Source organism: Hyphopichia burtonii, assembly GCF_001661395.1.
Source record: "Hyphopichia burtonii NRRL Y-1933 unplaced genomic scaffold HYPBUscaffold_6, whole genome shotgun sequence".
NCBI lineage: Eukaryota > Fungi > Ascomycota > Pichiomycetes > Serinales > Debaryomycetaceae > Hyphopichia > Hyphopichia burtonii.
Genome location: NW_017963733.1, coordinates 343,108 through 365,771, shown reverse-complemented (window position 1 = coordinate 365,771; position 22,664 = coordinate 343,108). Strand labels below are relative to the sequence as shown.

The following is a 22,664-nucleotide window of genomic DNA, read 5'->3' as shown; positions in this document are numbered from 1 at the left end:
TAGCCAAAAGACAAGAAGAAGAAGTAAAAAAAAAAGGTCAAAGGATACGACTTGACCTTCAAGCTGTCGAATTATCAACAGAAAAAAGCGCATTTTTCAATCCTCCAATCTTTCAACCAGGGCCTTGCCACCATCTTTTCTTACTTGATTCAACTTATAAAACATCCAATTGAGGATTGACAACGAGTCTGACAGAATGGTATCCACATTCAAGCTAAGCACAACTTTGAGCGGCCACGAACAAGATGTTAGGTCGGTTGTGGCTGCTTCCAACGAAAGTATTGTATCTGGACTGAGAGATGCAACTGCCAGGGTATGGCACCCATTGAGCACCGATGCTTCCAAAGGATGGTCTTCTGAGGTGCCTATAGAGTCGACTATTGCTTTCCAGCTGCCAACAAATGCATTTATCAATGCCGTCACTTATATTCCTAACGAAAAAGAGCCTTTATTAGCCGCTGCTGGTCAAGAAGCAATCATCTACTTGACGTTACCACAGGACAATTTCGTGAAGGCCGGTGACGATTTCGGAAAGTACCAGTTGGTTGGGCATTCTGGTAATATCTGCGCCTTGTCGTATAAGGACGGATACGTTATATCTGGATCGTGGGATTCAACTGCAAAAATTTGGGATTTGGAATCCTGTACCGTGAAATTCGACCTTCAAGGCCATCAATCGTCCGTATGGGACGCTAAGATCGTTGATGCGTCAAAGAACATCTTTTTGACTTGTTCTGCTGATCGAACTATTCGTAAATGGATTGGTAATAAACAAGTTGCTGAATATTCGGGCCATAATGATGTCATCAGAAAGTTATTGGTTTTCCCCGATGCTAAATCTTTTGCATCCGTGTCGAATGATGGAACTATTAAGGTTTGGGATTTGGATTCTGGGGCTGTTTTACAAACCTTGGTTGGCCATGATTCTTTTGTATACGATATAGGTATTTTATCAAACGGTGATTTGGTCACTACTGGTGAAGATAGGACTGTTCGTGTGTGGAGAAACGGCAATATTCTTCAAGTGATTACTTTACCATGTATCTCTGTATGGTGTTTATCCGTGTTACCAAATGATGATATTGTGGTTGGTGGTTCAGATAATAATTTAAGAGTCTTTACTAGAGATTCTAACCGATTTGCCCCTCAATTCCAAATCCAGGAGTTTGTAGAATCTGTTCAACAATCAAGTATTGCAGAACAGTCTATTGATGACTTGAAAAGAACTGATATTCCAAGCTCTGATATTTTACAAAATCCAGGTAAACAGGAAGGTCAAACCATTATGGTTAAAAACCCCGCGGGTGTGATAGAAGCCCACCAGTGGTCAGGTGGTGAATGGGCAAAAATTGGTGATGTGGTTGGCTCTGCAGGTGGTGGCTCTGGTAAAAAAGTTGATCTTAACGGTCAAAAATGGGACTATGTTTTCGATGTTGATGTTGAAGATGGGAAACCACCTTTGAAGCTTCCTTATAATAGTAATGAATCTCCTTATGCTGCAGCAGAAAGATTCTTGGCCGACAATGAGTTACCAGCTAGTTATTTACAAGAAGTGGTACAATTCATAGAGAAGAACACTGCCGGTGTTCAACTTGATCAACAACTGGGTCCAACCGCCAACCCTTATGCTGATGTTCACGGCTCACCAGCGCCAGCTGCTCAATCAAAAACTCAACCTAGTATTCTTCCTCAAAAAACGTTAATTTCATTTAAAGATTTTAAAGCTGAAACATTGATGAAAGGTCTTACAAAGTTTAATAACGAGCAAGCCAATTCTAAGTTCACTGAATCTGAGCTTTCTCAAATATCAACCAATCTCCTCAGCTTGAATTCCAAAGAAGCATTGGAGTTAATTACTTTTTACATTCCTAAGATCATAAATGAATGGGATGCAAGCAAAAAATTAATTGGGTACGATTTACTCAGAGTGAGTATTCCACGAGTTACCACTGTCGATTTAATCAGATCCACCGATGCCGCCGAAATAATCTTGAAGGCGTTAAACACTGGGTTTGACGAGGTGGAAACCGACGGATCTCCCTTGTTCATGATGCTCTTGAAAATATTGAATAACTTGGTTGGTAGCACCTTATTCTTACAACTATATATCACGACAAATGACTCCGCTAACCAATTGAGTTATAATGAGTTTTTCGAAGAGTTGGTGGCTAAATTGGAAAGTATAACGGAAAACTTTGCCAGCTCTCAAACGGCTAAAACCAGTAAACATTATAACACCACATTAACTGCTTTATCCAGTTTCATTTACAATTTATCTGCTTTGGTTTTCATCAATTCTTCCTTAAGAAGCAATCCCTCTGCCTCGGCCCCAGTCGTATCGCTTGCAAATGGTGTTGCGTATCCTTTGATTGAATCAAACGCTGAAGCAGCTTACAGATTAAGTATGGCATTTGGTAATTTTGCTGTTGCTAAAACCATAGAAGTGTCACCTGAATGGTCTAATAAAGTCAAGGCTTTATATGGTAGTGAACCAAGGTTTGCTGAATTAGACCAAGATTTGAAAAAAATATAATCATTAAATAAATCTTAAATAACTATAATAAAAAATCTACACATATATAAAACACAAGTATTTGTTATTCGTTAACTACTTCGTTAAACATTATTATTATACACAAATTTAGAATTGAAAACTACCCTAGTAAAATAATTCGGGAACCTTATGAACATACTTGACCAACTTAGCTGCAACATCCAAATTGGTGTTGTCAGATAATTGGGTGACCGAATAAGTGTTGACTGTCAAGTTTGAAGTACTCACTTTCCCAATGACTTCGTATATCTTACCGACTTGTAGAGAATCGTTTTCAGTCAACTGTAATTGAATTGGACTACCTGCAATTAAGGTGGCGGCACTAGACGAGGGATCGTACGATTCCAACTTGCCAATGATCCTAACAAGCTTACCTTGGGACTCTTGCAACAAAGACGAGTCTACTCTTATACTAGCAACTTCCATTTCTCTTTCTATTCAACTTGATACAGTTTGCAAAGATCAAGTGAAGGTTCTCTTTTAATTTTTTTGAAAAACAGAGACGCGTTGGTGTTCAGGTAAAGTAGTGCGCGCACCCATAATTAAATGATTGCAAAAAACGATAGAGTTAAACTTATTACATTAGACGTCTAGATAGTATGTACATAGTATAGTATGTGGAGTAGATTAGGCGTGAGTCAAGGCATTTAGAAATTCACCGGCGTTACCCTTTTCTTCGGCTCTCATCAAGCTTTCTCCGATCAAGAAACCATCGACTTTGTCTTCGTATTTGTATTTCTTGACATCATCAACACTGGTGATTCCGGATAATGCAAGAACCAAGACGTCACCTTTTCTACCACTGTTGTTCTTTGCTTTGGTGACCAAGGAGCTGGTGGTGTTTAAGTCAACGTCAAAGGTGGTTAAGTTACGGTTATTGACCCCGATAATAAGAGGTTCTTTGGTATCGTTTTTGTAAGTTAATTTGACGGCATCTTCTAATTCTGAAGAGTCATTCACTTCAACCAATGGAACCATACCTAAAGATAAGGAGTACTCATATAATTCATGTAATAATTGATAGTCCTTTAACATTTTCACAATAAGTAAAACTGTATCAGCACCGGCCAAACGAGCTTCTAAGATTTGATATTTATTGAAAATGAATTCTTTTCTTAAAACAGCTGGTCTTTTGTAGTCTTTGGATGCATTTTCAGGAGAGTCTATAACTTTACGAATCAATGATAAGTCATCCAAGGAACCTTTAAACCATTTTGGTTCAGTTAATACCGATATGGTGGAGCATCCAAAGGAAGCGTAGGTAGAAGCTTGGGTACCGGGGTGGGCATCGGTGTTGATGTCACCTTTTGAAGGAGATGCACGTTTGAACTCAGATAGAATAATGGTTTGATCCAAGGTCTTAGAAGTGTGTAAGAGTCTTTCATAAAAATTTATTAATGGAGGAGCAACATTTAATGACAAAGAAGTATTCAAATTACTAAAAGATTTACCAGGTAAATTTTCAATAATCTTATAGTCTTCGATACGTTGTTTATAGATTTTAGTCAAGATATTTTCCTTTGGTTTCGAAACTGAATTTTTTTCATGTTCTTCCCAGGTACCTGCACTGAACGATAATAAGTTATCAATCATGAGTTGTCCAGATTCAGTTAAGATGGATTCTGGATGGAACTGAACCCCTTCAATGGTATATTTCTTATGTCTCACTCCCATAATAACTTCTGGTGCGGTTTCAGTGGTGGCAGTAACTTCTAAGCAATCTGGTAAGGATTTCAAAGATCCTGCTAAAGAATGGTATCTGGTAACTGCAACCGATTGTGGGACATTATAAAACATACCTTTACCATCGTGCTTGATCGAAGTAGTCTTACCATGAACAATTTCACCAGCATATGAGACATCTCCTCCAAAAACTTCGAATATACATTGTTGACCCATACAAACACCAACAATTGGTTTTTTCCCTTTATAATGTTCTATGAGGTCTCTGGATATACCAGAGTCGGTTTTGGGATGACCCGGTCCAGGAGAAATGAAAATTATATCGGGGTTTATCTCTCTTTCAATGGTTTCAATATCAATCTTATCATTACGGAATACATCGACTTTTTCACATAATTTGGATTGGTTCAAGTATTGATATAAATTCCAGGTAAACGAGTCATAATTGTCTATCATTAAAATATGTTTTTTGACCACTTGGTCTTTGGAGCCACTCATTTTCACCCTAGAAGCTTTTCTTAAACTACTACTTAGAAGTCTGGAGTTTTAGTTCTTTGATCAGATTTATAATTTTCAAAAAAATTTTTTGACTCATTTTCATTAAAAAAGCGAACAAAAAGAAAAAGTATGTACGGGTTTATCGCTATACTATACATACTATTACATTTATATATTTATATATTTATATATAGTTTTTATATTATTGACAGGAGTAAAGGTATTTGAAGGATTAACTGATTATGATTTCTGAGTTCTCCTCCTAATTCTTGAACTAATTGGTGCGTCATCATCATTGAAGTTTGAGCCAGAGACCGAAGAAGTAACAGGCAGATTATCTTCTCTTTCTAAGGCTTCTTCGAATTCCACTCCATGAAGGACAAGCGAGCTGATGAGTTCTAAAATTAACATGAATAATGAGGAGAGGATGGCCAACACATAATTAGAAATGGAGACCCCGATGTCTAACCAAGAACCTTCGGTTCTAACTAAGAAGAAAAAGTTTAACGATAAAAAGTCACTAGTTGAAATGATCAATGAAGAAATGGTGAATTTTCTTATTTCTAATTGGTAGTTCATGATGCCCAAACAAGTAGATAATAACAAGTATGGAACGAGGAGTTTCAACATTAAAAGTGCCCCCATCGAAAAAGGATCAAAAATAGGAATCAATCTATAAACAGAATCCAAAGAAAACGAAGAAATAGATGAAACGTTACCAGTACCAAAGAATGCATACTGTAAGAAGAAAAATCCAATGATTGTGATTCTAATGACTTGTAACCAATATCCTTTTGGTAAACGATGCTGTGATTCTTTAGCTTTTAAGATTTCTTGTTTGGAAAATTTTAGACTTTGCTCAATATTGAGCCATTGCAATAAGACAAGTGAAAATCCAACGTAGAATAACAATTCAAACGATATAGTTAAAATGATAAAGGTAGGTATAAATGTCAAATAAATTATCAAAAGTCTTAATTGGTAATCCTTGGAGGGATGGAAAGTATATAAGATTGGTATGACAACAACAGATATGACAAAAGTAACCCATCCTAAAACTTGTGAATGCAATGGTAAACCATTTCGAGCTTGTAATGATAATACCGATACGTTAGTACAATATACCATCACCACAGAGAGCGCCAATTGGATGATAATAAGGGATTTGTTGAAAGGATGGAGTGGTTTTTTAGATGCAAAAACTTTCCTACTACCCCAAACACCAACAGAAAATGCAATGATTGTACCAGTGTTAATTTGCCATAAACTTTCAGTTTTAATTGGATCCAAATTAGTGAAAATAGTCATAACAGAACAACTAATAAACCAAGAAAGTTTGGTGAGTGATTTTATGTTAGGATTATTTAAAACAACCGGATATAACCCAACCAATACAAAAATTATCGAGAACATAAACCTTTCGAAAAATCCATAGACAATCCCTTCATACATACCAAGGAAACTTGCCAAAATGAATAAACGAGTAGGAATTGAAATACCATATAAAAACTCATTAATACCACGAATTAAAATATTGAATTCGTTTAATATAATATACCAGAAGAATAACGGAAATGCTGCATACATATAATAATTGAAGGGAGAAGCCTGGTAAATCAACAAGTAATTAATCAAACCACCTAAAATCGTGAAAAAGCCTAGTAAAGGCTTGGATAATGGTTGTTCAGGGACATCATGCAAAATGAATAATTTTAAGAAGAGATTAAAAGAGAATATAATCCAACCAAAGAAACCAAAAGTTACTATAGTTCTAAGTAACAACCAGTTATAGGTTTGTAAATAGGTCAAACCATCCAAGGCACCTTTCATCAACTGTTCTGATAATTCGATAGCTTTTGAAATTTGAAATTCTTTGTCTTTGGCAGAAATTTGGTGATTTTCTAAAGAGAAGATTAAAGCTTCGATTTGGTTTTTAGAATCTTTAATTGGTTTATTTATAAATGGATCAAATGGTTTAAATTTAAACTGGTGATCATAAACTTCACTTTCTTTAACTAAATATTGTTCAACAATGGCCAAAGCATTTTCGTACAAAGCCTTAACTTTAGTTATAGAATCACCATTTATGTAATTTAAGGGTAATTCACCAACAGAATTAGCCGGATAATTAGCACCAATTAAGTATGCCATCAAAGAAGCAATATCTGCTTGATTAACATCATTTCTTACCAAATGATCAAATCCCCAGGTATCAAAATAAGTCGATTCATAGCCACTAAGAACAGGATCTTGAGCCTTTTTATCTTCTGCAGAAGCTGAAACCGGTTTATTCACACCAGCACCCCAAGCAATCAAGGGAGTTCTTGTATTATCTGGGTGACCGTCACCGTGTGAACCAAAGTCGGACATACCGTGATCAGCAGTGAAAACAAAAGCAGTTTCTTCGTCACCGAAAAATTCATGAATTTTTGGAATCAACTTGGATAATTGATTGTCAATGTACTGAATGTTATCATAATATTCTGCCGAGTAAGGTCTATAAGCATGACCAGCAGTGTCAGGACCTAATAAATGTAAAAAGAAAACGTTACCATCTTGATGTAATTCATCGCGTAAAGTATCATTTGATTTCAGCTCATCCATTAACCCATACAAGTGATTGAAAACAAACGAATCCAATTCAATAGAGCTTTGGGTAAAGTCTTCAAATTCATGTCCATACATACAAACATCAATTCTTCCAGGAACAACATTATCTCCATATGCAAACATTGGTAAAATATCCGGGGAACCAAATGAATAGGTATGGGTTGATTGATTGAAAAACGAATCAAAATCTACTGGATTCTCTTTCCATCCCTTAGTAACAGCACTGACATCCTCGTAAAACCCAGCAATCATGGCAACATGTCCCGGTCTGGATTCAGTAGGCATTCTAGTATTTGAAATACCCCAAGTAGCTTCTTCTTCAACCAAGCTTCTTAAATAGGGAGCCAAATACCCATATTCTCCAGTTCTAGGATGGTGGAGCTTTTGAAACGTCTTATCAGCCCTTAAACCATCTCCTACTATAAGGAAAAGCCTCTTAGCCGGTGGTGAATCAGTTGATTTATGGTTGTCCATACCGTGCACAAGCGGCAGCACAAAGTAAATATCAAAGATTGACCATAAATAGAAAAAATGGAAAAGCAACCCTACAAATAGTAATAGCTGACGGCTTCTATTCATCTTGCTGCTATGCCTGCTTCAAGCGTCCTTCTTCAGTGAAATGAGTTCAGCTTCAATGGTTTTTTGGAAACGTATTCGTTTTTATGTTTTTTTTTTTTTTTTTTTTTTTTCAATCAAGACGCGCCCACCAGGGTTTAGCTCGAAGCAAATAAACTGCAAAAACGTTTTTCACAGTAAGAACATATTACACGGTTGAACTAGTTATAAGTGGAAAGGTCGTAATCATTAGAGGCATTAGCCGGTAGCTAGTACCGAGAGTTGAGTGGTATTTACAGAAAAAAGTGAAATAAAACTAATGTACATGGTTGAGCTACTTCTTTTGAGAATACTCAACCCAGCTGCAATTTTGCTTGTACTGCTGGACGCTGGTAGTAAAAGCACGAAGAGCATAGGTATAGTCAGTCATGACGTCCAAATCGCGTACAAGGCAATTCTGATGGATCATAAAGGCGGATTCATTGGAGTTGATTATATCACGAAGTGCTTGGTCTTTTTGAAATCTTTCAGTTTGGTATTGGATGATGAGTTGTTTGTATTGGGCGAATTGTATATCGTAGGCAGCCATCGAAGCAACGTATTGATTCCATGCCATTGTGGTCAAGCTGGATATATTAGGAACTTGAGGGGGTTGAGGGCATTTCAAGGATGACGAACTTATTGACGAGTTCAAATCAGATTCTGTCAATTGAACTCTACGGGATTTCAAAGGTGGCGAGGGGGTTTCAGTATTGTGAGCTTGATAAACGTTCTTATTGATGGGGGTGTATAAGGTTTCAGCTTTTGACGTGCCATCCAGATATTCTGCCACTTTAGGTCTCTTAGGATTTCCTTGGGTTACCGATTCACTAAGTTTACGATTACTATTTGAAGGTCCCTTGGGCAAACTTTCATAAATATCTTGGAAGTCTACGTTACCGATGTCAGTAACATTCAACGTCAGACGTAGCTCGGAGTAATCAAAATGAGAATCTATTTTCATTCTTTTAGTTTTGGAAGTACTTGATTTTTCCGACGTTGTTTTACTCAATGGAGTGGATCTTATATTACTAAATTTTTGAGGACGGGGGTTTCTTGTAGGACTAACTGATCTTCTGGAAAAAGTAGACCGGTGATTACGGCGAGGGTTCATGCTGGTATCACTGAAAAGACGTTGTACATTTTCCATATTGAGATAAGTGCCAGGAGGTTCATTAGAGTGAGCGTGTTGCTCAAAAGTTTGGGAATTCTTTGATTCTCCTTGAAATAGATTTTCCTTTTCAAGACTCGGATAAACGTCTGCAGAGGCCGAAGCATAAGAATCTGACGATGAATTAGCATCATCATTATCATGTTCGTTGTTTATACCATCTTCCGGATAAGCTGGAGGTGAAGAAGGATAGTTGGGTGTTGAAGGAGGGTATCTTTGAAATTTCTCCTCATCATCAGAAACATTTTCATCATCAGACTTATCTTCCACAATGATAGGGTTCGATTCATCAACACCTTCACTGCTAGGGGTTTCATCATCATTATCGTGATCATCGTGGATGCTATTAGCGTATAGGTTTTCTCTAGCCCTAGCTCTTTCCCGCATTCTGGCTTCTTTCGAACTAAGGTACTGACGGTCGAACTCATCAAAGTCCTTAGTTTCGTAATTAGGGTAAGAATCATTCCAATGTTTTTTTGTAGCTTCACGTTTAAGTTTTTCATTAAGTTTATTGGCGTGTCTTTCTGCTTCCTTTTCACAAAATTGTCTCATTTGTTCTTCTTTCTCCCGTTTTCTAGCAGCCTCTTCTCTTTCCTTCTTTTCTTTAGCCATTCTTCTCTGTTCACGTTCGACTCGTTCTCTAGCTGCTCTTGCAGCAGCGGCAGCAGCTAACCGTTCTTTTTCTCTTTTCTTCTCCAATTCTCTTAATAGCTCTTCCTCTCGCGATTCGGAATCTAATCCATCAGAATACCTTCTCGTAGAGCGATAAAATTCGTAATAACTAGCACCACCACCACCATATTTGAATGGGTTTCTAGGGGCAAAGCTAGTAGCAAAATGCTGAGCATAATTATATGCTTTGTTCACCGGCGAATGCTTCGATTTAAATCCATTCTCTTCGTCATACCGGGTACGGGTATCTGAAGACTTCAATATTTCATACGCTTGGTTGATTTTGAGAAAGAGTTCATGATGGGATTTATCATCAGTTTTATCAGGATGATACTTCACCGCCAACTTCTTAAACGATTTCTTGATTTCTTCATCAGAAGCATTGGGGTGAAGCCCCAATATACTATAATGGTCTTTACCCGCCAATGGCATTATTCAATGGATTTTCGTGTTTTAGCGCCCAACTATAAGTATATATAATGAAAAGAAAAACAAAAAAACAATCACAGCGGGTTGGCTCACTAGTCCAGCTTTCAGTCTAACGTAATACCTGGGTCAATAAAGGGGTTCTTGCAATATGAAAAGATACTAAAGATGGGTGTGTTATCGCAAGAAGTTGTTTTGATTTTATCCTTTTTTTGATTTTTTTTTTTTTTTGTTCGTTCCTTCTTCAGTTTTTCAGGGACCAAAGCAGATCAAACTTATATAAATACACCTACGAAATGTATATTGACTATAAACTGTATTCAGAGGATGGAAAATGAAATGTGAGTTTCGAATAGAATGCCGGAAGACGTCTTTTTATATGGAAAGCTGGACGAAGGATGAAAAAGGTCAAAAAGGGGTGGTTATTGTTGGTAACAACGGTAGGTGAATTGACGACGTGGAAGGAGTTCTACAGAAGGAATAATTCGTAAAAATACATTATATACAACTTCTATAAACTACAAGACTAATGGGCACCACCACCAGGGACGATTTTGAAACTTAATATATCGTTTTTGCCAACATCAACGGTATCCTCTTCACCGACTCTGGTTCCACCAACCCCTTCAATCGAAGCAATGGTAACTTCACCCATGATCTTACGGGCGACTGAGATGACGGGAGTACCCTTTTTAATCAAGACGCAATCACGGAAAACGTATTCACCTGACCCGCCGGTGAAGGTATTGATATTTCTTACTGGATAAACAGGAACCAAGTCTAGTAAATTAGCAGCTTCTTGTAAAAGTTGAACCAAACCGGTTGACCCAAAACGATAGAGAACCAAATCCCGGATGTTTTCAATTCTGTTACGGATTTTATCATCCAAAGGTTTAAGACCACTTTCTGGACCCAAATCATCGATGGTATCTATGAATTCGGTACCCAGGTCATATTTTATATAATTTTGACTGGCTAATTTTCTTAAGAAAACTTCAGTTATGGAAGAAGTTAAGACACATCTCAGTTTTGGGTGTTTCAAGATGATTTTACTAACGTTTTTATCTGAATCAGGATGATCCATTTTATTTAAGGATAATACGGTTGGAAACTTAACATCCATAAAAGCACGAACCACTTCTTCGATTTTGGCATTATCCCATTCTTGTAAAGGCGGTAAAGGGTTGACCAAGTCCAAGGCACGAGCAATCAATTCTTTATTAGCGTTATAACCACCCAATTGTTGTCTTAAAGTTTCTAAAGTACTTGATTTAGTTGAAGTATGACGTCTTACTACTGACCCCCATTTTTCCATTAAATTCCCCAAAATCCAATGGAATATTTCGTCTTGTAACCATTCTATATCGTTGAGAGGATCATACCCTCTTGTAGCTTTCCCTTCAGCGTCAGTGGTACCACTCACATCAACAATATGAATTAAACAATCTGCTTCGGTTAAATCACTTAAAAATTTATTACCCAAACCTCGACCTAAATGAGCATTAGGAACCAATCCAGCAACGTCTAATAACATGATTGGCACTCCTCGTTTCCCTCCTCGACAGTACCCGTAATTAGGTTTACAGGATTCAGATTTACCAAATCTTGAACAAGCACATTCAACTTCAAGAAATCCACTAGCCTTATTTGGCTCAATTGTAGTGAAGGGAAATGCCCCAACTTTCGCCTGTGCAGAAGTCAACGAGTTCAAGGTGGTACTCTTCCCACTCGACGGCTTCCCGACAAGTGCCACCACGGTTTCTCTTCCCATATTTCTATTAATCTATCGCTAATGCTTGCAAAATCTCTTCCCTGAAAATTTTTTTGTTAGCGTTTTTTATAATTTGTTAGTGGCATTAACAAAAATTAAAAGACATAAAAAACGATCAGGAGGAATTTTGTTTTTTTGCTTGTTTTAAAGATATTAACTTTTTGTTTACACGTTTACCACGATAAACCTATTTGCAATTAACCAATTGGATATCAATTGAAAAGTCGATTTAACAAATACAAACAGAAAAGATTGCCATGAATTTCCAATCAGTTATGTCCAATGTTTTTGGAGGACTTCTGTCAGATTTTAAGAAAAAGAATTTTTCACTTTATGGTCAATGGATTGGGTTATTAACCATCTTTTTATGTATAGCTTTGGGGGTTGCCAATATCTTCCATGCTTCGCTTGTGATTATCTTCTCAATTATATGTATTGTACAAGGATTAATTGTTGTTTTCGTTGAAATTCCATTTTTATTGAAGATCTGTCCATTGACTGATAAATTCACCGAGTTTATTCGTAACTTTGACGAAAACTGGCCTCGTTGTGGATTCTATCTTTTAATGAGTGTGATTCAATGGTTGAGTTTAACCATTCAAGCAACCAGTTTGATTGTGGTGGCCGTGTTCTTCTTATTGGCCAGTGCCTGTTACTTATTGGCTGCGGTTAAACATCAAGAATACATGAAATCCTCTTTCCAAGTTGCTGGTCCAAGTGACTCTATACAAGGTCAAGTCGGTGAACATGTTGTCAGAAATGTTTTATAAGTCCTACATTCTACCATTCAATTCCACATGAGTGAACGTTTTCTTCTTCTTCTTACAAAATCCCTTATTTAAAAATATATCTTCTCTTCTGTATCCAACTGCTGGGTCAGGGTCGGTCCTATTCAGGGCTTATCAGTTGTAGTTTAGTCCCTTACCAAATACTCGTGGTGCATGGGTGTGTCCGGATATACAGTTAACTAAAACAACCAATGCCATTGTGTGTGAGGCTATCCCATAGCTTATGAGTATAACTTACCACTATAACATATAAATTAGCACTATAAGATATTCTACCACTATAAGATATTCTACCACTATAAGATATTCTATACGACATCTTAAGTATGCAAATAACTAGTGGGTAGTGGGTAAACCATAAAGGTGTACGGGTTTATATTTACTATTTTTTCTTTTTGTTTTTTTTTTCTTTCGATGCTTCTTCAGTTAAGAACTTAGCAGCTTTACAAAGAAGAATAAGCTAACAGAAGAACGGGGTTGACGAATAGAAAATGTCAGATATACTACCCTTTGTGGAGGACACGCTGCCCATGAATGTGTCGAACCAAGAGTACGAGTCGTACCGTCCCGGTGGAGGAACCACCAACGGCTCATCTCATCTCCCGAACAGACCTAGTAAGCTAGAAGATAAAGAAAAGAACAAAAAGGAGAATAAGGACGAAAACAGCAACCCTAACGAGGTGACGTCGCTTTCGTTGGACCAAGTGAATGATAACGCCGACGAGTTGATTGAATTAAGGGGAGAAGGAAGATATTTTGGGGTTACTGATCCAAGTTCTGGAACTACAATTAACAATTTACAAAGTCTAGGACCGTTATGTGGGAATTGTCATAGAAGAGGGCATATTAGACTGAAATGTAAAACGGTTGTGTGTCATAAATGTGGTGTTGTTGGAGACCATTACGAAACTCAATGTCCAACTACTATGATATGTTCCCGATGTGGATTAAAGGGCCATATTGCAGTTAACTGTACTAATAAGGTTAAGAAAAAGCAATACTGTAAAGCCTGTGATAGTTTCAGTCATGGCGATGACACTTGTCCAACAATTTGGAGATCATATATTACATTACCTACCTCAATAGAAGAACAAAATAGTACGGTATTACCAATCATTTATTGTTATAACTGTGGTGATAATACTCATTATGGAGATGAATGCCCGCAAATGAGAAGCTCGAGAGTGCCAAATTCATGTGGGAGTGCGTTCACTGGTGATAACTTACCCCGTCATTTAAGAGATTTATACTTCAGAAGAATTAAAGAATCTAAAAGAAATCATTATTCTGATTTTAAATCTTATAATGGACCACCTCCAATTAGATTATACCAAAACAATAATAAGATCCAACCTGAACCTCGCAATTATGGTAAACGTTCTCGCGATTATAATAATAATAATAATAATCGTTATGATTATAATAACGGGTTTGGCAATGGTTACAATAAACAACAACCAAATCCTTCAAGGTCAGGATACCTTGATCATTCAAATAATAGAAATAACTCCCAAAAAAATTACAGTAACCCTACCAAATACGCATTTCCTTCCGGCCCAAATCAAAAGTCTCTGCATCAGCCTAATCGATCTGGCTACATCACGAACAACCTGACCGCTTCCAAACCTAGTAAACCTACAAGGTCCGGCATGATAGAGAAGAGCAGCAAGTCAAAGAAACAGAAAAAGAACATGAATATGTTATACTAGACCTTTATAGACCTTTTTCATTTTATGTGCATAGTATGGTGCCTGGTATTGGTGTTTTTTTTTTTTTTTTTCAAACTTAAGTATTTATATACTGTAATACTACCCATGAGCCTAATATACTCAGTGTAATCTCCAGTAGTTGGCCAATCATCATTAATTGTAGTTCGTACGGTGCCTGTGCCAAAAAAAAAAAGTTATCTTTTTCATCAGTTTTTCTATAACTGAGATCAAATTAACTAAAAATAGGAGAGCCGTACCAATTCGAAGCTATTTTTTTACTTCATCCTCTTCAGACAAGCGTGCTATACCCCAGCAGATAACTGAGATCACCCGTTCAGCTCGGCAGTGTACTTGGGCTCGACTTATCCCTTGATGCTCATTCTGATTTTAACTCAGTTTGGCTTACTGATCAAATAGATAAAAAAAAAAACTTTTCATTATGTGGTTTGAAAACGGTAATATCAATAGCACTATCATCACAAATCTCTTCCACTATCCCATTGGAAAATCCAAAGAATATTCTCAGCTCAGGCAGCAAACTACCGATAAGTATAGTGCTGTCATCAATTGGATACTTATTGTATTTTTGTTGATCATTCCAGTTAAAAATTTACTTCTTTCAAAAGGTTATACGGTTTCCGGGAAGATCCCATTGCTTAAAATAGTCAACCTGTATTTGAATAAAGTGATCAGAGGTGAAGAAAAAGACCAAGAAGACGAATCAGATACTAATAGAGAGGAAGATATTCGAAATTTAACGTTGAAGAAAAAATTTGCCATCAGTTCAAAAAAATGGGTTTACTTATTATACTATAACTCTCCGAGTCTCAACAACATTGGATTTTGGTCCATCTTGCTTACAATCTTAACGCTAAGTGAGTCGTACCATGGAGATTTGATCTTCATTGCAAAACGTTTGGGACGCATTGCTAATAATTGCTTACCAACAATACTATTCTTGTCATTGAGACCTTCGCCATTACCTCATACCTTATATTTGGGTTTGCTTCCTATACATAAGTGGCTATCTCGGATTATAATCTTACAATCGATTCTTCATACTATAGCTTATTGTGGGTTTTTCCAAAAAAATGGCACTTGGGCTAAAGCTTGGAAAACTGAAAACTTGTACGGTTGGGCTGCGCTAACTGGATTCCTTTTCATTATAATAACTTCAATACTGAAAATGAGAAACCCTCATTATAAATTATTCTTTTTAAATCATTATTGTTGGACATGGATTGTGGTTATTTGTCTACAGTTTCATGTGAGACCCAAGAAAGCGACTTTTTATACATTGATAAACTTATCGATTCTATTTGGTCAAATATTTTACAGATTAAAATTATCCAAGACAACTCTGTCAAAGTATGATTTCAAAGTTACTGATGTCTCACCTAATTTGGCTTATATAGAGTTCCCAAATTACCTTATTTCAAATAAAGCAATAAACCCTGGTGCTCATATAAGATTAACAGAGTATCATCCAAATTACTTAGTACGCTTATATAAACAAATAATCCCTAATTATCATCCATATACATTGGTTTCCCTACCCCAGGATACTTATCAAAAACTTATATTAAGAAAATCAAACTTTCAAGTTAAGAATTATCATAAATATATTGTTTATGGTACATTTGATCCTCATTTATTATTTATCAAATCAAAAGTTAGTAAGAATTCCCAGTTTTCAATTTCTAAATTAGCAATTAATGCCAAAAAAATATTAATCGTAGTTGGAGGATCGGCTATATCATTTGCACTTCCGATTTTAAGGGTCATGAATTATCACGGAGTTAGAACTAAAATAGTTTGGGTCATTAAAGATTTTAGAGATATTTCAATCTTGAAATATTTTGATGGTTTTATTCATGATGACGATTTTGAGATTTTTGTCACTGGTGACTTTAACTTGATTTCTAATAATGGTTATGGTTCGACTGAAAACAATACCGAGACATTGGATCGTATGGACCCTGACTTGGAAAATCAAGCCAGCGAATTGGATCCATTAATCAATGATCAGCAAGCTAGTGAAATCGACGACACGTCAAGTAGCTCCAATTCTAAAAATTATAAAGATTATGTTGATCTTGAATCAGCAAAACACCATAGTTTACGTCATGAAAATGAAAATGAAAACGTTGACATTTCGATCGATAACGGAGATGAAGAACAAAGCGATAACGAAAGTGAATGTATAACGGACCTTGATTGTAATGTGCCACAACTAATTTTGAATCAAAGGAATGAAGCAGAGAATGATATTATCGAAGAAGATCAAGAAAACCAAGAAGACATCTACCAGGAACCACAGTCACCGAAAACCCAAGCATCCTCCTTAACCAATGAAGCATTTTTACCAAGTCTTAGTAATATCAAATCATCAAATAATTTACAAATTGAACAATTCAAGGAGACGGTTACCAAATTAAGGTTAACTCATCGTATTTATAAAGGACGTCCTAGATTGAACTATCGATACTTCAATTGGTGTGTCAATGAGGATGATATTTTCACTCAATGTTCTGGACCTAAGGCCGATTCGTCTGGTAACACGTTTTGCTGCCGAGATTTACCTAGAGGTAATGTACATGAAGATAAACTAACTCCTGATGCTAGTAAAGCATGGGTCATTTCTGCTGGACCATCTGGGTTAGTAAATAATGTAAAATTATGGGCAAGTGAAAATGGATTAAAATTCCATGAGGAAGCTTTTTACGTTTAAATAGTTATATATTGAATATATATTAATATCATTAGTTCATTTATTTGGTTTCCCCCAATTATCTAGTTCTTCTTGAACGTAAAGATTCCGTCTTAAATCTTCTTCCATAGCCATTTGTCTACCCAATCTAATCTTTGCATTATCCGTTGTGAATATGATTCCAACGATATTCCAAGTAACAAAATACAAGACTTTATACGGAGTTTTGAAAAACTTTGTATTATGAGCATAGTTATACCGATAATTGAAATAGTATCCACTAACTAGAGCAATTAAAGACCCCCGGAGCAGTCCAATGGCCGCAGCATGCCACATTTGAGTGTTAAGGTTCTGCTGGCGTTCTTCTCTCGTAGCAAATGCCGGTTGAATCATGATCCGCAATGGTTATTCTGATAGTCCTAACTTCGGTAAAGGATGAAAAAAGAAGTAGCTCTTGCGCAAAAAAAAAAAACTGCTCAACAGACTTTCAAAGGTCTACAAACTAAAATATTAGACTAAATCGTAACTTTTCATAAAAATCTATAAATTATACACTGATACCACCAAAGTTGCAATGCAAGTCATCATTTTTAGTATTGATGAATTTGAATAAGTCACCCATTATCCCATGGTTTATTAATTGAATAAAGTTTTCGGTGAAGGAAGATTTGCAGTGGTAGAAATTTTTTCGTAAGTAGCTAGTGGATGCAAATTCATTTTTCAAATTGATGATAATGTAATTAAAGAATTCTTGAGTTGATTTATCATTAACATTGACATTGTTTGAAATCCCCATAGGACATTCTGTAATTGAGTAGTTATGATTATCGTTGTAACCTTTTTGAGCCAAATGTTTGAAATTAAATCTAGTCACTTGGCAATTGTCACAATGACAATGATTCAAAAGAAGATCCAAGATTGGTTTATCATCGAGATCTTTAGTGAAATGCGATATAAAAGGCTTAATTTGTTTCAAATGACGGTTGAAAAAATCCGGAATAACTAGCTTAGATAAGTTAGATAAATGAGGCAATTTGTCAATCATCATTTTCAAATCAAATTGAACTGTTGAGTTTAGGGGTTTGGTAAAATCATTAACATTGATTACTAATTCATTTAACGATTCTAATTTCGAATTAAAGATAAAGTATCGGAGTACTTGATTGAATTGGTTGATGTTATTTGGAAGTAAAACTGATTTATAATTTAAAAGAACCAATTTCTTCAAATTAATCTTTTGAGAAGCAGAAAACCAGTTATTGAAAAAATTAGTTATGCATTGACAATCGGTATGATTGCAGTTAACCTTCAATTCAAAATCCGTTAATGCATTAAAATTTATAAACTTGGATAACTCTTGATAGTCTAATTTTGGATGGCGGTAATTATGAGAACTAGTCAAGGACAAACTGGTCAAATTGTCCATGGCAAAGGGACACTCTTTATAAAGTTGAACAAGAAACTGTACACTGGAAGGACTATCAAGATTCAAGCTTTCAACGTTAACCAAATTGCGAATGGTGTTTCCCGAATCAATAATCGATTGCAAAGGATTCGATAAAAAGCTCAACGAGCGATCAATCACAATATCCAAATGTCTCAAATTAGGATTAAAAGGTAAACTGATGAATTCATTCATATCATGAACAATCCAATTTTGCAAATTATTAATCTTCAAATTGGCCAATTTTGACTCTCCAGTATCCTCAATATAGGTTAAATTGGATGATAGCAATGCATTAAACAGTTGATAATGACGCAAGTTTGCACAATCAAAATTAAACAAATAGATCTTATGATCAGCTTGTTCATTCCATAATTGACATATCTTATCATAAAATCCCTGATAATCATTCACCTCTAATGTCAGATTCACTTGAAAATATATCGAATGAATAAACCCAAAATTAAACGAATTCAAACTGGCAGCAAACTTATCCAACTTACCAACCGGAATAACCGTATACTCATCATGATGCACATTCTCTTCATTTGTTATCAAGATCTTCCTATAAAGACTTTGGTTAATCTTAAACCGGAAGCATTTATTCGTTTGCGATAACCTAGTCAAGTCTTCTTGGGGCGTAACCGATATTATCCCGTCAAGGATGTTAAATGGAAGCTCTGTTAATGTCATTTCTGTAGTACCAAGTCAAATTTGACAATCCCCAATATAAAGTTCAAAGCTTCCCTTTATATAGCATCCACCTATATTTTGCGGTCGTTTCTTTTGAATGAGTGATTGCGAATCCACAGTCAAACAAAATGCCTCTTATGATTTTCCGGAAGTATGGAACCGTCACGAAGCTTCCCCTCCGTTTCTTTTTGCGCTCAAACTCAGACAGGTCGCGTCGTTACGTAAGCACGTCGCAGAATTACATAAGCAACGGACTGCCATAAGCTGACATAAGCATTGGACGGTTACCTAAGCACGCGACCTAGGCCGCCATCCACTTATCACCACTGCTCAAGCGTCCTTCTTGACCGTGGCCAAACTTGACAAAGTTGATTTCACTGACGGTTGGGAAGACGTTGATCTTACTCAACAGCACCACGCGGAGACGCGGGAAAAGCTTGCCCTTGACCAAGTTCTGATCAATGAGACTGACAAAGATGTTTTCGATGGTCTGGTCTTGGTCAAGGTACATTAGTACTTTATTGGAGTTTGCAATCAGGAGTTGTAATGCAAGCTTGATGTCATCGAAGTTTAGTTTGGGCTGGCGGCCGGTGATTATCCATACTTTTTTGATGAGGTTCCGCAAGATTAATAAGTTGCATTTAGAGCTTAAGGCAACAAGAAGCTGATTTTGTTTTAGAAAAGAATAATTTTCATCAAGTAAGCTGTAGAAAAGCTGGAAGTTACCTTGTTTGATAGAGTCGCTGATCTTTTGGTACACTGATAAGAAGGCGGGTCCTTGTCCATTATAGAAAACCAGATTGATTTGGGTTAAGTTCATGAATTTACCTAACATTATTCCCGCCGGGATCCAGTATTTTAATAGTTGAGTAATATTTTTGTGATTTTGCATATGAACCATTTTATTCAAACACCATTCGAAATGCTGATAGCTATCGATGAATTGGTTTTTAATAAAATAAAACCTCCCTAAATAGTATCTGTAGGTGACTTGTTGATCAGGTGGGAAATAACTAAATTGTAAATTAGCATTATTCATATTACTAAACACATTTCGACAGAGCAATGGATTACCAATCTTGAAATATACCTGGCATAGTTTGTTCCCCATGAATAACAAGATCGTTTTCTTCAATTTCAGTTGTTGGTCTTCTTCGCCTGCTTGACTTCGAATGTTATTGAACACTTTTAATAAAATGGTCGCAATATAAGTTAACCGGGGTTGTCGACAATCTTCTTTATAGTACAACTGGATATCCAACTTGGTTGCAAGTGGGAGTATTTCTTCAACTGAACTCTTCAATAAATCAACAATTATTCCTCCTCGTTTACTATTACTAAAGGCAACCGCCAAATCATTCAAGTACTTTGTATATAAATCAAACGATTCCACGGCGGACCAAGGATTCATCTCCTGACTCAATTGGATAAACGATATCACAACCTCGTTAAAGGCACCCCAGTCTCCTCCGAAGTATTTATGCATCTCCACCATCGAATCAAGATGTTTTTTCGGAATACTCGCCGAATTATAGAGTTTGACTATATATGGATTATATTGTGGATTCACATTAAGTATTCCACTTAATTGCTTGTACTGGTTGTTCTTCAACACATTCTCCAAATGGCCGAGTAGGCTTTCAGCTTCATTCATAGTCTTGATCTTTGATAGATGGTAAAACAGAACCTCTTTTCAAGTTCCATAGATTCTTTTTTATTTTTCAAAAATTTTTTCTTTTTGTTTTCTTCAGTGCAATTTTTTGTTTTTCAGTTAGTTAGCATTATTCCTTGCTTGATAAGTCAGTCTTCTACAAACAACCATGGCTTCAGTGGCTCCAGCGAGACGTCCGCCATCAAGGTCAAGACCTGCGGTCTCGACTCCACCTAATTCGTCGGGATCATCAGCGGATCTGGGATCTTTTGGCCGATATGTCAAATTAGTAGTCCGTCTATTACCTTCAAATTTGCTGGAAGAAGATTTTTATAATCAACTTTCAAATCACTTGTCCCCCACTACATCCAATCAGATATTCCATAAATACTATGTGAAAGGGTCGTATCCAATTTCTCCCTACGAACCCCCTAATTTTTCCAGAGCCTATTTGGGTGTTTCCAATCAATCCTGGGCTGATTCAGTTACAAGAGAATTGAAAGGTAAGTCATTCAAAGAAACAGAAACTAATGATTCATTGATACCTACTATAGAGAAAGCGTTGTTCAATAAGTTGGAACCGCTCAATACTAGACCGAGACCTCTAACCAGTACAATTAATTTGGATAATAATGTTTATTTCCAACAGTTTTTGGAATTGAAGAAGGAAAATAAACAATTCGATTTACTAAATGTTATCTATGACTTGAAAAAGAAAGAAAAGAAGAAGAAAAGAAAACAGAAGAGAGACGAAGAAAAGAAAAAAAGAATAGAGAAAGATAAGAAAGATAAATTAGCCAATCCAAGAGGAACAGAAAAGGGAAGTGACAGGGATCAAATCTTCAAAGAGAAACTCAAGAATTTAGCAAAGGAGAAACCAAAAGGTTCAAAAAAAGAGAAACAAAGAGACTCGACTAAAGATAAACCAAGAGACACAAAAGATGATCTAAAAGATAAGCCCAAGTCTAAGGATAAGTTAAAGGACAGACCTAAATCAAGCGAGAAGCCGAAAGAAAGACCAAAGGATAAGCCAAAAGATAAACAGAAAGACAATTCAAAAAATAGATCAAAAGAAAAGTCAAAATCAAGGGAAAGTCCAATACCAACTGAAAAACCAGGCGATAAACCAAAAGAAAGCTCAAGACCAAACGAAAAATCCAATGACAGGAAAAGTAATGACCGCAAACCAAGGAATAGATCTAGCAATGAAAAATCAGCTAGTTCATCATCTTCATCTTCTCGTGAACCGTCAAGACCAAACTCTTCAAACTCCGCAAAACCTCCTTTGAGGAAAAAGAAGCCAAATTCATCACCGGACCCCAAGAAGCCAATCGATGAGAACACTCCGAGAAAACCAAAGATTATGAAAAGAGAAGAAGAAAAAAACTGATGCTCTACAGATCTTAAGTAGTCTACCTAGTATGAATGACTCAAACCCATTGACAGATCGTAGTCTACATCTTTACGAGGGCACCAAATGACCACACTCCAGCACACGGAAAGACCTTCTGTTATCGAAGAACATTAGTTCCTAAGTTATAGTCATGTATATACTTTAAACCTATGTATAATATCAACTTACAAAAATATATCGCTTGAAAAATTAGTTTTGCAAGTCAAAAGTAGAATTCTCACGCTTTTTTTAAATCAATTCATCATTAATGTTAACTACTTGTTGAAAGCCTCTACC

At 36.3% G+C, this 22,664-nt stretch overlaps 12 protein-coding genes across 12 annotated transcripts; 4 read left to right on the top strand and 8 right to left on the bottom strand.

The window, feature by feature from the left end:
• The first annotated feature begins 131 nt into the window (after nt 1-131).
• On the top strand, nt 132-2,571 carry DOA1 (Doa1p). Its single transcript, XM_020221604.1, has one exon. It carries the CDS (start codon nt 197-199, stop codon nt 2,531-2,533), a length of 2,337 nt encoding a protein of 778 aa, XP_020075040.1. The 5' UTR covers nt 132-196; the 3' UTR covers nt 2,534-2,571.
• A 12-nt stretch (nt 2,572-2,583) lies between these two features.
• On the bottom strand, nt 2,584-3,009 carry HYPBUDRAFT_153545 (uncharacterized protein). Its single transcript, XM_020221603.1, has one exon. The coding sequence runs from the start codon at nt 2,978-2,980 to the stop codon at nt 2,660-2,662; it is 321 nt and encodes a 106-aa protein (XP_020075039.1). The 5' UTR covers nt 2,981-3,009; the 3' UTR covers nt 2,584-2,659.
• A 107-nt stretch (nt 3,010-3,116) lies between these two features.
• TRP3 (bifunctional anthranilate synthase/indole-3-glycerol-phosphate synthase) lies at nt 3,117-4,776 on the bottom strand. The gene has a single exon (XM_020221602.1). The coding sequence runs from the start codon at nt 4,733-4,735 to the stop codon at nt 3,182-3,184; it is 1,554 nt and encodes a 517-aa protein (XP_020075038.1). The 5' UTR covers nt 4,736-4,776; the 3' UTR covers nt 3,117-3,181.
• Nucleotides 4,777-4,942: 166 nt separating this feature from the next.
• Nucleotides 4,943-7,980, bottom strand: MCD4 (mannose-ethanolamine phosphotransferase). Its single transcript, XM_020219805.1, has one exon. The coding sequence runs from the start codon at nt 7,922-7,924 to the stop codon at nt 4,976-4,978; it is 2,949 nt and encodes a 982-aa protein (XP_020075037.1). The 5' UTR covers nt 7,925-7,980; the 3' UTR covers nt 4,943-4,975.
• A 151-nt stretch (nt 7,981-8,131) lies between these two features.
• HYPBUDRAFT_153542 (uncharacterized protein) lies at nt 8,132-10,483 on the bottom strand. The gene has a single exon (XM_020221601.1). It carries the CDS (start codon nt 10,212-10,214, stop codon nt 8,235-8,237), a length of 1,980 nt encoding a protein of 659 aa, XP_020075036.1. The 5' UTR covers nt 10,215-10,483; the 3' UTR covers nt 8,132-8,234.
• A 206-nt stretch (nt 10,484-10,689) lies between these two features.
• HYPBUDRAFT_153541 (uncharacterized protein) lies at nt 10,690-12,039 on the bottom strand. The gene has a single exon (XM_020221600.1). The coding sequence runs from the start codon at nt 11,977-11,979 to the stop codon at nt 10,735-10,737; it is 1,245 nt and encodes a 414-aa protein (XP_020075035.1). The 5' UTR covers nt 11,980-12,039; the 3' UTR covers nt 10,690-10,734.
• Nucleotides 12,040-12,208: 169 nt separating this feature from the next.
• TVP18 (Tvp18p) lies at nt 12,209-13,059 on the top strand. Its single transcript, XM_020221599.1, has one exon. It carries the CDS (start codon nt 12,237-12,239, stop codon nt 12,747-12,749), a length of 513 nt encoding a protein of 170 aa, XP_020075034.1. The 5' UTR covers nt 12,209-12,236; the 3' UTR covers nt 12,750-13,059.
• A 1,714-nt stretch (nt 13,060-14,773) lies between these two features.
• Nucleotides 14,774-17,209, top strand: HYPBUDRAFT_141996 (putative ferric-chelate reductase; the record flags this gene model as incomplete). Its single annotated transcript, XM_020219804.1, has 2 exons — nt 14,774-16,528; nt 16,595-17,209. Exons 1-2 carry the CDS (start codon nt 14,916-14,918, stop codon nt 17,205-17,207), a joined length of 2,226 nt encoding a protein of 741 aa, XP_020075033.1. The 5' UTR covers nt 14,774-14,915.
• A 34-nt stretch (nt 17,210-17,243) lies between these two features.
• HYPBUDRAFT_112647 (uncharacterized protein) lies at nt 17,244-17,579 on the bottom strand (the record flags this gene model as incomplete). Its single annotated transcript, XM_020218922.1, has 1 exon — nt 17,244-17,579. The coding sequence occupies one exon, from the start codon at nt 17,577-17,579 to the stop codon at nt 17,244-17,246; it is 336 nt and encodes a 111-aa protein (XP_020075032.1).
• Nucleotides 17,580-17,733: 154 nt separating this feature from the next.
• HYPBUDRAFT_149750 (uncharacterized protein) lies at nt 17,734-19,323 on the bottom strand (the record flags this gene model as incomplete). Its single annotated transcript, XM_020220228.1, has 1 exon — nt 17,734-19,323. One exon carries the CDS (start codon nt 19,321-19,323, stop codon nt 17,734-17,736), a length of 1,590 nt encoding a protein of 529 aa, XP_020075031.1.
• Nucleotides 19,324-19,624: 301 nt separating this feature from the next.
• Nucleotides 19,625-20,977, bottom strand: HYPBUDRAFT_112074 (uncharacterized protein; the record flags this gene model as incomplete). Its single annotated transcript, XM_020218881.1, has 1 exon — nt 19,625-20,977. One exon carries the CDS (start codon nt 20,975-20,977, stop codon nt 19,625-19,627), a length of 1,353 nt encoding a protein of 450 aa, XP_020075030.1.
• Nucleotides 20,978-21,088: 111 nt separating this feature from the next.
• Nucleotides 21,089-22,572, top strand: HYPBUDRAFT_153535 (RNA-binding protein). The gene has a single exon (XM_020221598.1). It carries the CDS (start codon nt 21,144-21,146, stop codon nt 22,362-22,364), a length of 1,221 nt encoding a protein of 406 aa, XP_020075029.1. The 5' UTR covers nt 21,089-21,143; the 3' UTR covers nt 22,365-22,572.
• The last annotated feature ends 92 nt before the right edge of the window (nt 22,573-22,664 follow it).